This window comes from Sycon ciliatum, chromosome 1, assembly GCF_964019385.1.
Source record: "Sycon ciliatum chromosome 1, ocSycCili1.1, whole genome shotgun sequence".
Classification (NCBI taxonomy): Eukaryota; Metazoa; Porifera; class Calcarea; order Leucosolenida; family Sycettidae; genus Sycon; species Sycon ciliatum.
Window position 1 is genome coordinate 79,867,931 of NC_088643.1, and position 16,259 is coordinate 79,884,189.

A 16,259-nucleotide genomic window follows, 5' to 3' on the forward strand; every position below is an offset into this window, starting at 1 on the left:
GGCAGGGGGAGCACTCATCCTACACCTGTAGCTGCGTATCAGATACTGAGTCTGTCTGTACTCTAGACTACCTGCCCGACGTAGGTAGTTGAGTAAACAGATGCACCCGGCCGAGTCGATCGAGACAGCTGAGCTGAGCTGGCAAGAATCCACATTACATGACAGATCTAGGCAGTGTGCAGGACCGACCGTACTGCTCCACGATGAGTCGATCACACCTTTATCCTCTCACGATCAAAGGGCTGTCGGTCTACTCATTCTACTCTCCCCACTTATAATAATAATAATTATTATCTGATGAGTGATGTCCATGCTGGAGCCTTGGAGGGGAGTTGCAAGTTGAGATTCAGAAAACTACTTCTTTACTTGCGGATCATTGAGAGAGGGAGAGACTCAGAGAGCGTTCGGTAGCAGTGCGTTAGGTAAAAATAATACTAATATTACTAATAGTGAGTTGCCCTATCCAGTATCCACACCGCACATGCACAATTATTGAACGTGGTGAAACTGCTGCATGCACGTCTGGCTTTGGCTTGCCAGTCAAACATCACACTCGTGCTCACACAAATCCACCCGCGCTCTTCACTTCCGTCGATCAGCTGCATGCGCGCTCAAGCCATCTGAACTCTGACTAGTATCTGAGCATGGTCGATCGTTCACGTAACTCGTTGTATTGAAAAACTAAAGCCGACCATCAGACAAGGCGCATACGTCTTGTTAGTTTCAGAAGTAATAGTAATACTAATACTAATAGTAATAGTCAGTGTAGTTGGTTACTTCGAGTGTAGACTGTAGTGGTAGCCCTTACCTTAGTCCTTGCCTTGGTCACATCACTCAAATGTCTGATTGTGTTGATGACACTTTGATACTTTAAATCTCGGGATTATATTCCTGCTATTTCAAACCGTCACGGTCTGATATCTGCAAGGTCTGGACCGCGCACCGCGAGATTGGCGCTCGCTGAATTTTGGAGCGCTTGTGAGGCGAACGGGCCCTTTCCGAAATTTAATTGGCGGAGGTCACACGAGGCAAAACAACCACTGCGACGTGGAGTGGTGAAGGAGATGGTGGCTATACCGCGTTCATGTGCACGTCGCTGCAGTGGCGGTTGGCTAGCACAAGCACCAGTGTCAACAGCATCGTGCTCTTGGACTTCGGCCAAACACCATGGTGTGGCCGTATTGGCCATACTGGTGGTAGTGCTAGCACCGGTGATACCTGCAACCTCTCACACTGAAGCAGCAGCATGCAGGGAAACTGCATCAGCAAGCTTTCCCTCACTGGATATTCTTAGGGAAGATCTTTTCAACAAGAGTCAGCGCGGATCTGTGTCACACCAGCAGTATGTTGTTGCAGTGTTCGATGCAATGGAGGAAGCAATGACGAAGTGCAAGAGCAAAAGCCTAACTGGGAACTTGGCAAACAACGTGAGTTATGAAGGAATTGACATGGCCGTGTTCATGGACGGCGCACAGGGCAGATTTGCCAACGAGGAGCAACAGTTTGGTTTCAACAATGCACGCACGCTGGTGAACCTTCTCGCTGCAGCACCACCACGTGCCGCCCAGAAGGGTGTAGGTGCAGCTAGGTCTGCATACTGCCTTGATGAGTCATGTCCGACTGAGTCTCCTGGCGTGACTCCCTCGGCAACAGGTGATGCTGCTAGCCCCGAATCAGCTACGGCAAGTGGATGTGAGTGCAAAGATTGCAACATCTGGTTCAACGATATCTTTCTGGACACTCTCCTGCAGAGCGCAGTGGAAAGTCATGAGCGTATTGTAGCAGCTGGAATGTGCTGGAGGAACTCGCCGGATTCTGCTGATTGTCGAAATGTGGCCATTGTGAATGATTTCCCAGTAAAGCAGCGGCAGCAGAATGTCGGCTTATCGCTTTGCACCAAGCCCTGGTTGTGGGAGCAGCCAATGAGGTCGTTCAAGAATTTCACGTCTTACAGTACCATTGCAATTGATGATGATGTGGAATTGGTACCTAAAACTTGGTTAAACAACAGTATAATAACAGATAAAGACAAATACGCTGGTCTCAGCATACCTCAGCTACCGAATGAGATGATATCATGGAGTACAGTACATGCACAGTGCAGGGACAATGATAGTCCACAGTGGGTGCACCTACTGACTATTCCTCTTATCGCCAATTGTTCACAACGCTTGGCCTCGCTGGGCATGTGCAACTCAACCAGAGAGCTTGACGAGGTGGTGATGGTAGGTTCTTCCTGGATTGCTGTGTCACTGAGCTCATACAATATCAATCAGTGTGCTGGTCCTACCCGCACTCCGCCGTCCGATGTGTTTTACGGCTCATCACTCTGCAACAAAGTCTATACGTCAGCAAATCAAACATTGGAGTGCGTGGATGTACGCAGTGCATTTCAGGCATACAGTTACAACTGCATATGCCCTGAGCGTACGTACTTTAGTCCAGCAGCCGCTGAAAAAGGGCTGTTAGAAAACCTCTCTCAACTGAGTTCTTACACTGGGATACTGGTGAAATCACTCGTGCTGGATGGGAGCAATCACGTGAAGGCTGTGTACAATCGGTCAGCTTGCTTGAGCTGCCAACGTGGCTGCATCTCCTGCAATGACTCAACGCCGTGCCTGCGCAAGGACGACCTGCGTCTGCGCACGCCTCTGCTGCTGCTGACTCTGTTGGTGATGGTCGGTGCTGTCGTGGTGGCCGCTGTGCTCTGGAAGTCCTGGGATACACAGATTGTAGTGTCGTCGGTGGGCCCCTATCTCTTTGCCATACTGCTCAGTGCAATGCTGGCCTACCTGGAGGCAATTGTCCTGTTCAGTGAGCTTAGCGACACCATCTGCGCCATTCAGCCATGGCCCCGCCACATGGGATTCATACTGATCTTCGGCTTTCTATTTGCCAAAGTGTGGCGTGTACAGGTCCTGGCTAGAATGCCGCCAGGGAGTATTTCACCTGGGCACCTGGACAAAACGATCGTACTCTGCATCAGCTGCTTGGCATCGGTTATGCTTGTGGTGCTTATCATCTGGACAGCAGTAGCGGCCCCGCACGTCACTATTAAAACGGACGCTAATGAAAATAGCTATGAACTATGCACGGTGACTGAGTGGAGATATGCCATACATGGAGGTAAGCACTACAGCCCAGGCGCTATGTGAAAGGTGTGCATTTTGTAGAGCTTTCAGATGTAGCTAGTGAAACCTGGCTGTATTAATTTACTCAAATTTGTAACTATCTTTGATGATGCGCCCCTATAACAATACAATAGACCTGGGCACACGCATTTCCAAAAACTTACGCGTCGCAAACATTACTAGTGCCCTCGTTACAGTAGACATATTGAGTAATATGTGTGTGTGTGTGTGTGTGTGTGTGTGTGTGCATGTGCGTGCGTAAGTGTATGCATGCGTGTGCATTAACTCACGTGATCTCTTTCACTGCAGATTGACACACTTGTTATCTTGTATTGTTAGGTATGTGTGAGCTTTGTAACACAACCTTTAGCCCACTGACATGATTATTGTATACTGGTTGTGGTGTTCTGCTAATGCTGTAGTGGAAGTACTCCTGCTTCTCTTGGCTTGCTTGGTGGCGCAACGGACACGTCGCCTTGTCTTGGAGTGGCCAGAGTTCAAGTTCATCACATTGCCATTCCTGAACGCGGCCATTATCAAGAGTCTCATTGCCATCTTCTACTTCACTCTAATGCCAGACAAGTATGCAGATTATTTGTATTTGCTGCAGTTTTTCGAGATGCACTTCACCGTCACCTCACTGATTGCGGTCCTATGCGGACACAAGGTAAGTGTTCTGCTGGATATTATGTTTGGCGCGGTGTGAACTTGATCCATGACCATCTAAGTCCACTTAACTCAGTTCTACATTGCAGAAGAACTCTGTTTGACCCATGCACAGTTCTGTGCGAAAGCAGTCATGCTTGTGTGTAGAATGTCTATGCCAAACAAGGCACAATCCTGAAGCACTGGACTTTCAGTACTTCGAAGTACAACGATTACATCTCATGACATATTAATAGTACCTGGATGTGCGTTGTTCGTATGGTATGTGTGTGCTTGTTTACCGCAGCTCTACTTCATAATCAGGCACAAAGAAGACCGAGACATCGGTCCGACAGTCCCGCTGAATACCCTCCCTGGTAACGCTCCTGGAAACTCTATGGGGGTGGGGGAACAGTACATGACGGAAAGCAGCACCTATGGTGTCATCAATGGAAGCACTTGTGGTGCGGACAACCGCCGGGAGTCGGAGGCGGAGATCCAGTCAATCAGCGATTTCCCGCAGCAGCAGCTCCAAATTTACCACACCCAGCAAACTCAAGACTCTTCGCAGACCGAAGTAGTTCCAGGAAAGGTTTCTCTTCGCCATGTTCTGTTGAGTTGCTTTTCAGGCTCCTTTGCAGATGTAAGTAACCTAACACTGCACATGTTACATGACAGAATCACGATTAAAAATGGGCAAAACAATTCACGGTTTGTGTTAGACCCAGTCAGACTGGGTTTTCCCCATAGCCGCACACATCCGTTTTCCACAATATATCCTGATAGGCGAGGGAACCGGATAACCGAATACTGGTTATGTTGGATGCAGCACGTATGCTCTAAATCTGCAACCAGCTAGTTTCTTCCGGATGGCGAGGGATCCGGATATTAGAGGGCCGGATAAGCGAGGTCTGACTGTACTAGACAATGTGCGTTGTCTTCTGAACTTACTGAAGGTGCTGTGAGATGTGTTTTCTTTGACATACGTACGGCATATGTGCTGGTACCTGAACATTTGCATGTACTGAGCAGCGGGATCGACAGAGATGTGCTGCTCCTGTGTGATTTCGTTCAGGAGTTGGACACGCCACCTTCCACCGCTGGCAATGGAGCCTCAGGTAGTGTGCCTAGTGGATCAAATCAGGGTTCCAGTGCAGATGACTCGCCACACCCGTCACTGGCCAACGACGCACTCATGGATGGCTCTACAGCTGGCAAAGATAGGGACCGTGCGGGATCAGTGCAGTCCGGTGTTCATTCTACCAGCGAGACAGATGCGGCCATCAACGCCAAAAAACGTCGCAGTCCAGCGTTTGTAAGGTTGCAAGGAGGCATATACGGAGGTAAGCTGTGGAACCGAGCGGCGAGCGCACTTCTCAGTCACACTTCTGGGTTTCCTCTCCCCTGGATATGTTCTATTTCCTGTAATATCGGACTTTTGACCGCTCATGATATTTTTAGATAGACAACTTTACTAACGTTATGGACGTTCTGCAAGAGCATTACTGTGTTTTAAAAGTCATCATAATTTATATGGTGCTCACTGGCATAGCCTCCTTCTGTGGCCGCTACCAATAGTTGTCTCTGCTCTCTCCTGCTTCGTTACCCTCGTAATTCAATGGTAGGGTTGCGTTTTACATTTTTTTTAAACACCGGCCATGTCAAACATTACAGTTTTTGTCTCATGTTGCTGTGGTGTTTTCGCTAGGAGTTCCCGTGTCCAAGCCTGCAGCCAGATCACCTTTAGTACCCCAGCACGTGCCTCCAGAACCAGTCCTCGCTCGGCACGAAACATCATTGTAATGACACATGGTCATAGAATTACCTTGGCATCATGCTAGATGACACAGCAGCCTACCAGCACTTCAACTGCAATCCTCGCCAACTTTAAAATACTCTTTAAAGACGTTCATCTTTTTGCAGCTAGTTTTGAAAACTTAGCCTGGCTGGAAGTGTTTTGCTTCTGGTGAAATGCCATGTATAATAATATCAAATGTTCACCCTATAGTGATAATAACCACTTCAAGTAGGGAAAAGGACAAACGCAACTGGATTTGAAGTTCATGCAACTATATGCTCTGTGCACTTGATAGCTGTTGAGAAGCATGGCTAAGAGATATGGAAGGTATCCTTTGAAGAACTCTATGCACATTGTTATCTACTTTATATTAGAGTTGTTATTGGTGAATATGAACTCTTCTATTACATACAATGAATTGCTCACCACCAGTGAGCCTTGATTGACTACAAATCTTGTAAATCTATTGAATAAATATCAAGCACCATCTTTTAAAATAATGGCAGGCTGTAGAGACTGTGATTGTGAATGTTACTGTAAAAAATGATAGTTTAGGGTACTACAGTGCAGACCAGACAAGGCACACGGGCAATAGCTTGAGGCCTGGTATTGCATATGCTAGTACTTCTTTGTGTGTCCGTTTGCAGGCGGACTGACTGCAACGAGAGCGGTAAAACACAATTTTTGAGAAGCTTGTATCTCGGATTTGACAGAAGGGCACAAGTGGTCCAATGCCTGTCGTGGGAACCATGATGATGTACTTCATCAGGAATACTTTGAATCAAAGCACATCTCCATATCAGGGTAGCAGTGTTAGCGGTTCCCAGGGCTCGACCGGAGCGCCGTAACGTCCGGCAAATCTGAGTGAGGTGCTGCCTTACATCTGTATCACAGCGGCACCGTCCAAGCAGCACCACATGTATAGCTGGCTGTACACTGTACAGTGATACTGTACACACACACTCTTACAGATGTGTGTGTAGTGTGGGCAGTCAGTAAGCACCTCGGAACTTCTTCCATGCCATTTTTGCAGCGAGATTTGCCTCGCGCCTCGAGCACACCGGGTCAAAAGGGTTGAAGTTGCGACGTTGCAAAGTATCCAAGTAGAGTCGACAGGGCACCTGCGGAGGACATTGAAGCATGAAATCCCATAGGTAGATCATGTCATAATTATCAGCTGCTAACAATGGACCAATACCTGCCATGCCTCAAGGTATGATATCCTGACAATGACATCACAAGTCCCACTACCGTGGGGATCCAAAATCAAAAGTTCTTTTAGTGCTCCCATATACAAATAATATCGGTAGGGGAAACGACTTACCGCTGGCAAGAATGCTGACAGGGCTGCCTTGGGAAGACGTTCCCGCATATTCACTGCCTAAGAATGCACACACATTGATAGGGTCACCACACATGTAACCGAATGGATGTGCTTGCACTGACACTGCATGCAGAGCAGAATTATGGCAAAATTCAGGAGCAAGTACAGGACCCTGGCCCAACAGCATCCGAGGAGTAATGCTGTGACCAAACATCAGTGCCAAAGTCGACTCGAGCCAGTCAGGGGAAAGTAGCTGGAGAAACCCTGGTTGAGCAGTTAAAATCACTGCTATGGCTTCTTTTCTGCATTTTTCTGAAGGCAACTGGGGTCATGGCTTTTCACCCATCACTGACTTCCTAGAGCTCAGGAGTGGCAGCAAGTGCCTTTTCAGCTTTGTCATGCCGGAGTAGACTCAGGGAGAGTTGCGGTGGCTGTATGAGTATAAAAAGTTGATTCAGAAGACAGTCGAGTACAAAAGTGCCAGCACCATAATTATCATGGCAGCATCTATTGTGTCATGGTCCTTTTATAGACCGATGGACAAGAATATAATTAATTAGACTCTGACGAGAATACTGGGTTGGGAGATATATTGATAGACTGATTGTATAAATATACTTTTCTGCGTAAATACTTCGCTGGATAGATACTGATCTGAGAGAGAAGCCTACATTTGTCTGTCCCCGGGGAAAATCGCGGAAGAAAAGTTCAAAATTCGTGGCATAACTTGCGGTCAATATTGGCACAATTTGCGGCAAATTTTTCGGCCATTTCTGGTGAACTTGCAAGTAGATTTACCAATCAACTGGTTTGTCTGCCAGAAAAGGGCCTATTTTTCATAAAGAAGAGGGTTGACAGAGTGAAAAGGAAATTTACACCATAAAAGACATACATTTCAGTCCTCAAATAATGTGCCCGCTCACGGTACAGACTCGGGAGAGAGAAGACCTCCACCATGTGATGCAGGGACATGATACATGACGTATGAATATCACTTACCTTCTCCAAATGTATGTGTGCTTGGCCAGCTATATCATAGACCACATCTCGTAGCGGCTGCTCTACTTCTCTGCGAACGATGCTCTCCTGGGTTAGGCCATGCTGTATGTGAAGGGATCAGGAACAACATTTCACTGCTCTTCAGCCTTTCCAAAATGTTATGACTTTACACTTACAGGTTGCACGTCTGGCAAAGCAGAATTCAGCAGCCTTTACTGCGCCGCATATCTACTTATTTGCTTGCTAGGTTGTTTGAGGGATATGATCGGTCCTTGACCACTTTGGTGGTGGGTCTGATCTACTCACCTCCCACCGCTTTAGGACCGGCATCTGTGTCGTGATCCTTGAGGGTGGCGGCGTTCCTACGGATGCGGAAAACTCATTCTAACTGAGTCCCGCGTGAACCGTGCAATTCTTTTTGTTCGCATGTGGACCAAGTGACCACGGGTGAGTGGCAGCAATAAAAATTTACAAAATAAAAAAATGTTGATCGTGAGACTCGTATTACCGATTCCCAAACCAGAATGCCATACTGTCAAGAGGACTACTTAACTCACATGCACACAGAGGTCCATTGGCAGCAGCACCTTCCTCTGCTGAGCAAAGTAGGGTATACCTCGCACCAGCAATACCAAGCCCTGCGCTCTACTCAAGTGGCTAGCAGCATGATCAGCGTCAACGCTCTGCACTCGAAGGCATTGCAGTATCAGGAACAATGCAGGCGACAGGGTGTCATCAAAGTAACGCTCAGCTTCATTGATGCTGCTGAATGGGTTGTCAGAAAGGCGAGATTCCTGAAGCAAACAAGTCATACATAAGTACATGGGTCAATGGTTGACTATTACTTCACCAGCAAGATAGTCGTTCTCACGTCGAGTGAAAAAGGCGAACTACCAGAGGAATACTGCCACATATCAGTTGAGTAACGGTACAGAAACTTACCCGACTGGCTATAAGCTGGTTCAACCATTGCTTTGTCAGTTTGTATTCCCTGATGGCCTGGACATAGGATGTGCAGTGAGTGAACGGACAATAGTTGTGATTGCTTTTAGACCTTACAAGAAGACCATGCCGTGCTTGCATACACCAGCACGAAAAATGCACCAGCCACACGTCATGACAACAAAGTACATGCACTCCGACAAGGCTTGTTTAGATCCATGCGAGAATAATAACTCAGAGGACGGGCCGACGGAAGATGGAATCAATGGACTATTTATATTGCTAATTATTGTCGGAACAATCCATCACTGAACCCATTCAAATAGAATTTAGAGACACGGAGTTTGGTTTACTTGTATCTGCCGCAATCCGATAACCTATTAATAATATACGCTACAGAGAATAAAACGTAATTCGTGGTAGCAGCGGAAATCCAGCTCTGATTCTCTCTACATAATCACGGAAGTAAGGGTACCTAGCCTTTTAGAGAGCATGCAAGGATGAATTAATAAGTAGAAGAACAGGAGTGCCATTGAGACCGGTAGTGTCAGCCTGCGATAGTCCAGTCACCAATGTCTCCATCCTCCTAGAGCGAATACTTAACCAGTGTCTCAAGTAACAGTTAGTTCATCCCAGCTCACCTCGAGAATACAGTGGAAGCATTGGACAGCATACGCCAGCATTACCCCGACCTTCAAGCTCCACCCGGAACCATTGCAGTGACCATGGATGTGGTTGCCCCTCGATCCTAGTATCCCCATCGTGGACGGTATTGAGGCAGTTACCAGAGTTCTGCAGCAGCATGTCAGTGATATCGACACGTTTGGCCTGAGTATTCTCCAGATCAAGGAGCTGCTGCCATTCATCCTGAGATCCAATTATTTCCGTTTCGGCTCCATGACCTACCAGAGAGAGCTCTTCCGCAAACCATGTCACAGTGGCTTGGTGGCTGACTACAAATCCGCCGATCCATATCAACAAAAGTTCTCAATTGCCTCTTCCGAATTCCTCCGTGCCTCTCGACTATCATCGGATAATGAGACGCGCCGGAGGAGTGAAAAGAAGGTCATCGACGTGCTGAAATTCAACAATTTCCCACAATCAGTGATTGACAAGGCCCGGGAACGAGCTGGACGACCGACAGGATCCAAACAGAAAAAGGACTTTCGCACAACACTCAAGCTGCCATTCAAAACCGATCACATCCACAAGAAGGTGCAGTATCTCATTCGCAAATATCAGCTGAACACCCACATCATATACAAGAATGCTCGGCTCAGCTCGCAGGTTTGCAGGTCTGCTTTGGACAAGCCCCTATGCCGCAAATTCGTTGATCCACAGCAGCCAAGGAGAAGGGGAAGACCGAAATCAGCTTGCGTGGCATGTACAGCAGGTGCAGTGGACTGCACCCGCCGAAACGTGGTATACCACCTCGAGTGCCGTTGCGGTGATGACTATGTGGGTGAAACTGGCCGAAGTGTTGCGACAAGGTCAAGGGAGCACAACGATAATGCACGCAACGAGGTCCGAGGAAAGGCGCTGGGTGAGCATTACCGGATCTTCCATGACGATGAGCCATTGTCGCTGGGGCAGACCGGATTCGCCAACGTCTGTGTGCTTGCGACAGAGCCAGACAGGGCAAGGAGAAGGATTCGGGAAGCGGTCAAGATCCGGGACATGGAGCCTAATATCAACACCAGCAGTGGTTGGGATCTCCTGTGAACTCTGGTTGCCTGGCTTTTTCATTGGAGTGATAGCTATCCATGTGAAACCTTAGCACCCACAAATTGTACGTATCACCACCCTAGACTTTAGCATTATGTTAGCACTGTCCACACTACTGTAGTCATGTGGCTGTTGCCGGGATTTTTCTTCTCTCGCCTGAGAGTGCCCCCCCCCCCCCCTCCCCCTGCTGTATTCCACAGGTTGTACATAATTATCACCGCCCTAGTCTCTCACACGGATGACTAGCACCCCTATTGTGATCATGTGGCATGTGGCATTTTTCGCTTGGGAGTTGTTGTTTTTTGTTTTGTTTTCCCCGCTGTATTCCGCACGCACCTAGCCAGCTTGTTGTTTTAAAGTCTGCCTTGCTTCCGTGTCTGCTTCATCCTGAAGATGGTCAGAGTGACCGAAATGTTGAGAAGAAAGAAGAATTGTTCAGCTGTGTGAAGAAGCAGTGCATCTGAGTGTTGGCCAGTGTTGCCACAATACAAGTTAAGTAGAAGAACAGTTCGCATATTAATCAGAATTGAGCTCTACGCATTATGTGAGTGAAAATGTTCCATTCATGTCTGTTTTCGGCTAAGACAAATGCTTCAGGGACAGAGATGTTGGTTTTCTTCAGGTCTTGCTTTATAACGTCGGTCCATCTGGTTGGTAGACATCCACGAGGCTTTTTAAAATCTTCAATGTTGGAGGCCATGTCTATGGCTTGGTATGACGATGCCTCCGGTCCCTCTCTGATAACGTGTCCAAACTGAAGCAGTCATCGCTGACAGCAGATATCACTTATCCGTTGCTGTTTGGTCTGGCTGTTTGGTTTAGCGCAGAAGTGCTACAGTCGGCTACTGGCGTCATCGTACCCTGGCTTTGTAAATTTTTCTCAACACCATCCAAACACACCATACATGCCCGAAAGACTTTCTTCTGGGTATACTGGCTCCACTACATAAGCCAGGAAAACAAGTTGGTATCCCAAAGAGCTACCGCCCTGTGATGCTACTCTCCACCGTGCGTAAAGTCCTCACAGCAAAAATTACGAGACGGAATAATGTTGAGATCAGTGAGTATGTGCGGGAGAGCCAAGCAGGATTTCGGAAGGGCCGTTTGACAGCGGGTGGGGTGTTTTACACCCGGTGCATGTGTGAAAGAGCGCTACTCGGTGATTGGGATAGCTCTGCTGCCCAACTAGACTCTAGTGGTGCCTTTGATACAGTATCCCACGGCAAGGCAATCAAATGCTTACTAGAGGCAGAGCTCCCCATCTGTCCTACACTCGAATATTGGTTCTGATACTTCTGTTGCGATCAAGCTCGACGGTAAACTTGGCAAACCGTTTCTGTCCAACACTGGCATGGTGTAGGGCGATCCTACATCACCGATGATGTTCATTGTATACGCGGAACATTCCCTACGGGCACTTGATAAGGAGATCGCTAAACTCAACATGATCCACCACATACCAACTCCCTTTATGCAATGCGCTGATGAGTGATGACACAACTGTTCACAGCTCATCAAGAAACGACACGCAAAAATTGTACAAGCTTGTGAGGATGTATTTCCCCGAGACAACCTGAAAATTAATCCCTCAAAGACACAATTTGTAAATCCGTCGAGACAAGACGCAGAGTGGAGAAAAACGAAACTCCTGGATTCCTTTCTTGGCACAGATGAAGATATCAACAAAAGAATCAATTCTGCCAACACCCAGGTTCACACAATCAGTTGGGATAGGCACTCTTTAGAATCTAGACTATTAGTATTAAAACAATTTTACCAGTCCTCCTTTACAACTGTGGTTTATGGCTAACTAAATCACTTGCCAATAAGCTTGAAAAATCAGCTCGGAAGCGACACAGCGTGGGAGCGGATTCAACAGTACTTTACGGTACTGGCAGGTGTAAAAGATATCCATTTCAAGTTGGTGTACGGGAAATATGAACAGGGTTGTCACTTTTAAGCACTTTTCTCGAGAGGAAATACTTGTAGGTGTGTGCTTGTATGCGTGCATGGTGGAGGTGGGTGATGCAGATCAGCGATGCTCGACACTCAACTTACAGCAGCCAGCAAGGCGAGGACAGGCTGCTCAGGTGGCTTGCCCGACTGGACATTCAGGTAACAAGGCAACGTACACATGAAACAAAAAACAGGGATAAGTAATGTTTCCCTCTTCAATCCCTCAAACTTATGAATGCAGAGATTTGGTTTAAAAAAACTTCAAACCTCGAAAGTTGAGAAGGTAGCGACTAGTGCAACACTCATCAAAATGGTATCACGGCGAATGTGATCATTATACAGAGCAATCTGGTGATGTTGAAATCCATTTCTCATTTTTGGGAGACCTGATGTACCACTTCTTCATAGCACATGTACATGTATGTCCCCAATGGACAACAAAACAGCATCGCACCAGACAACACCGCCTCACCTTGTAGATCTGATCAATGCTCTCCTTCCAGAACATCAAGCGCATCCGGCTAATATTGGAATCACTCGAATTCTCCCTCACCTATCCGGCACATGTAAAGTAGATAGAGGTAACAGGTACAACACAAAGAGCAGCTCGGATCAAGTTTCAAAATAACGGTACCTATTCATTAGTTGAAGGAGTAGAAGAGTCTGATGAAAAAATTGACTGTCACCACTAGGACTTGAACCAGGGACCTTTGCCATCTGCCAGCAATATTCTACCACTGAGCTATGGTGTAGCCGTCATCTCAGAGGAAACCGTTTCAGGGATTTCACCCCTCATCACTTGACCTATTGAGCAGGGAGTGGCGCATTCTTGCAGGTTTGCTGAGTGGAAATTTTGAAGTGCTCCTCATGAACTCTGGATGGCAGTTATCAATCTGTCAACAAGGACGGCGGAACCGGGTTGATCAGGCCATAGCACGGCTGTTAGCTGCACTTGGATCGCGGCAACTTAGTTTTCTGCACGTGAACCATGAAAAATCAATGCATGCTCATGCATGTTCATGCAAACCAGTCAGCTGGTCTGCTCGCCCACGCATTTGACAGGTAACAATTCCATCAAATTTGAGATATCGCTTCGTTCTAAGTCTCAAAACAGTTCTAAAGTCACCAAACCACGCTGGTAATCGATGGCTATTCAATGTTAACATCTTCAGGAAGACTTCAGCCGTTTCCCGAGAGTTTGGGCATCGTTGCCGTTATTTTTCACGGTGTTCTTCTTCGTCCTGTCTGGAGCTGCAATTGCATCCTGGAATTATTTGAAAGGTATTTCGTGCGGGTTGTGGGGGGGTTCCAACAGGCGTAAACTGACATCGCTATAGGATAACTGGTAACTTTCACCCTTCAAGGAGGTAGAGCAATGAGAATTTTTTTGTGGCGGTCGTCCAATTTTTGTGGCGGTCGTGGCTGTATTTGTGCACGTCCAAGGCTTTCATTCTGCCTGATACTACAGCTCTACTGTATGGGAATCGTTGTTTAGGCACATGTAGCTGTCTTATTTGGTAGATCTGCTGTTTTCAATCACTTGGGACACTTTGTCTAGCCTATTTGTCTTTCGTTCGTGCCATCTATCAGTTTTGTGGGGTGCCTTGACCTGTATTTGTGAAGTTCTCGAGTAAAGACCCTAATTCTTGACTGGGGTCACGTCTTGAATTGAATTTGCTGGGTGAGCCCTCGTTCACGCAGTTGTACTTATCGTAATAGTCAATATCTGCTTGCTGGACAGACTAGCGGCTAGAATTGGGATGACCAAATGGTCCAAGTGTGTACTAGTACACGATTATTGTTTCCATCATCGTGAAATGAGCGTTGTGGAATTGCAGTCGTCTGCCTTTGGCACTGAGGACATGAGGAGAGTTGATTGTTACTTCTGCTCAGCAATGAAGCGATCATCAGCTCTCTTTGTTCTAATTATTGAGAGGACATACTGGCATCGCAATCAAGTAAAGATTAGGCAAACCTCGCCAACCTCCAAAGAGAGTCGAAGATATTTTCTCCAAATGCAAAGATGATCTTTGTGAGTTTGTGACTTGCATTTGCGTGCATACATGAGCAAGTCACGGACCACGGCACGTGCGCGGTTACCATGCCATCTCGAACCGACGCCATCTTTCTAAGTTGCCGCTTCTTGACAGCCGTGATAGCCGAACTAACCTTTTGGTCACCAACACAAGTTAACTGCAGAGGAGGTCATGTGTCCCCGCCATATCATACACAAGTATGAAAGACTACGGTACGACCGGAACAGCAGTCAAAACTGCTTCCGTCGCCCCTGGTCAAGTGTCCAGTTAATTATGCAGGAAGCGTGAGCTGCATGCTGGGACCAACTACTAATAGCTTCTTCACAAACACATGATTATGTCAAGAAAACATTTACAACCTGTCTCACCGAGGCAATGGAGATGTTGAAAGCCCGCACTGCAAATGCACCGGCCCGTGCATCCTTCGGCACCAACAAAGTGCTCAGATAGTGCTCGTAGTCACGTTTCCTGATACGCACATGCGCGCATGTACACACACACACACACACACACACACACACACATACACATACACACATGCACACACACACACACACATGCACACACACACGCACACACACACACCACACATACACGCACACACACACACGCGCGCGCACACACACGCGCGCACACACACACACACACACACACACACACACATTATTCAATAATGTCTACACTAAAACGGGGTACTACAAAGTAATGTTTGCGACATATAAATGTTTGTGACTTTTGCGAGAGGTGCCGAATCGCATACTCTGAACTTCGAAAACTCGCCCGGCATACAATGTGAAGTATTCAATCGCAAACATATCCCGTTTCGCAGTAAACTGTACTCTTCAACCAGAGTAAGCAGGAAGGTGGAACTAATTCATAGAGTAAGCGCAGCTATAATCCGTAGAGAATTAGCGTTTAGGGTCATGCTGTAACACCGTACTCTTGTAACGTTACAGTGCAGTAGTACCGGATAAGGGAGATATGAGTGTACATGTACTAGTAAATCAGGCTTGTACTACAGTGCGCACTACAATTTCACCGAGCACAACTGTAGTATGGACACGCCACTTAGAGCCTGACAGAGGTACCGCTTTTCCGTGATTTTTTTCTATGCCAACCTTCCCCAAACCCAGCCGAAAAGTAGAACTTTGCTTTAATACAGGCCGTGTGATATTGCTCCAAATTGTTTTTACCACAAACCCGAGTCGAAGCAGATTGGGGAACAAATTGGAGCAGTCAGAGTGATTTCCAACATGCTCAATATTCTGATGTGCAGTTCAAGATTCGTGTGATGCATTCTGCTATTGGGCTGTGAAACAGTCATATTCGCATCACAGAACAAGCACACTGCACAGTGCATCTTACTTGACAAGATCCTGACAATAAGTTAGAGACGTTGATAGCTTGGATGCTTGTCTACAATAGCTGCTAGTGACAACGGTAGTTGGAGTGCGCCTCGCTAGAGGCAAGGACATGGTTGGGTTGCTTTAGTGAAGTACAAACCAGAACATACCTGAATTTAGAGTATCATCCAATACAGACATCTGAACAATAATTATAACAATTAATTTTATTTCGGTTTGTTTTCACATCTTCTATCACACTCCACACGTCAGTATCGTCATTCCACCTCTGCACGATTTTTTCCGAATGAAGCATAATTATATTATTGACGTCTGAACCAGGGTGTATTTTACTACTCC

At 46.9% G+C, this 16,259-nt stretch overlaps 2 protein-coding genes across 3 annotated transcripts; one reads left to right on the forward strand and one right to left on the reverse strand.

Moving 5' to 3' along the window:
* The first annotated feature begins 451 nt into the window (after nucleotides 1-451).
* On the forward strand, nucleotides 452-6,103 carry LOC135805727 (uncharacterized). The gene is made up of 5 exons (XM_065319812.1): nucleotides 452-3,126; nucleotides 3,554-3,798; nucleotides 4,084-4,419; nucleotides 4,852-5,119; nucleotides 5,485-6,103. Exons 1-5 carry the CDS (start codon nucleotides 1,065-1,067, stop codon nucleotides 5,577-5,579), a joined length of 3,006 nt encoding a protein of 1,001 aa, XP_065175884.1. The 5' UTR covers nucleotides 452-1,064; the 3' UTR covers nucleotides 5,580-6,103.
* LOC135805730 (NADH dehydrogenase (ubiquinone) complex I, assembly factor 6-like) lies at nucleotides 5,641-16,182 on the reverse strand. Of its 2 annotated transcripts, XM_065319816.1 has the most exons (9): nucleotides 15,922-16,179; nucleotides 14,925-15,024; nucleotides 12,993-13,073; nucleotides 12,623-12,667; nucleotides 8,840-8,896; nucleotides 8,455-8,691; nucleotides 7,898-7,999; nucleotides 6,899-6,955; nucleotides 5,641-6,695 (listed from the first exon to the last, which is right to left on the reverse strand). In XM_065319816.1, the coding sequence occupies exons 1-9, from the start codon at nucleotides 16,029-16,031 to the stop codon at nucleotides 6,567-6,569; spliced, it is 918 nt and encodes a 305-aa protein (XP_065175888.1). In that variant the 5' UTR covers nucleotides 16,032-16,179; the 3' UTR covers nucleotides 5,641-6,566. The 2 variants fall into 2 exon arrangements, with proteins under 2 accessions (XP_065175888.1, XP_065175889.1); XM_065319817.1 differs by lacking the exon at nucleotides 12,623-12,667 and having other exon boundaries at nucleotides 15,922-16,182.
* Between the last annotated feature and the right edge of the window lie 77 nt (nucleotides 16,183-16,259).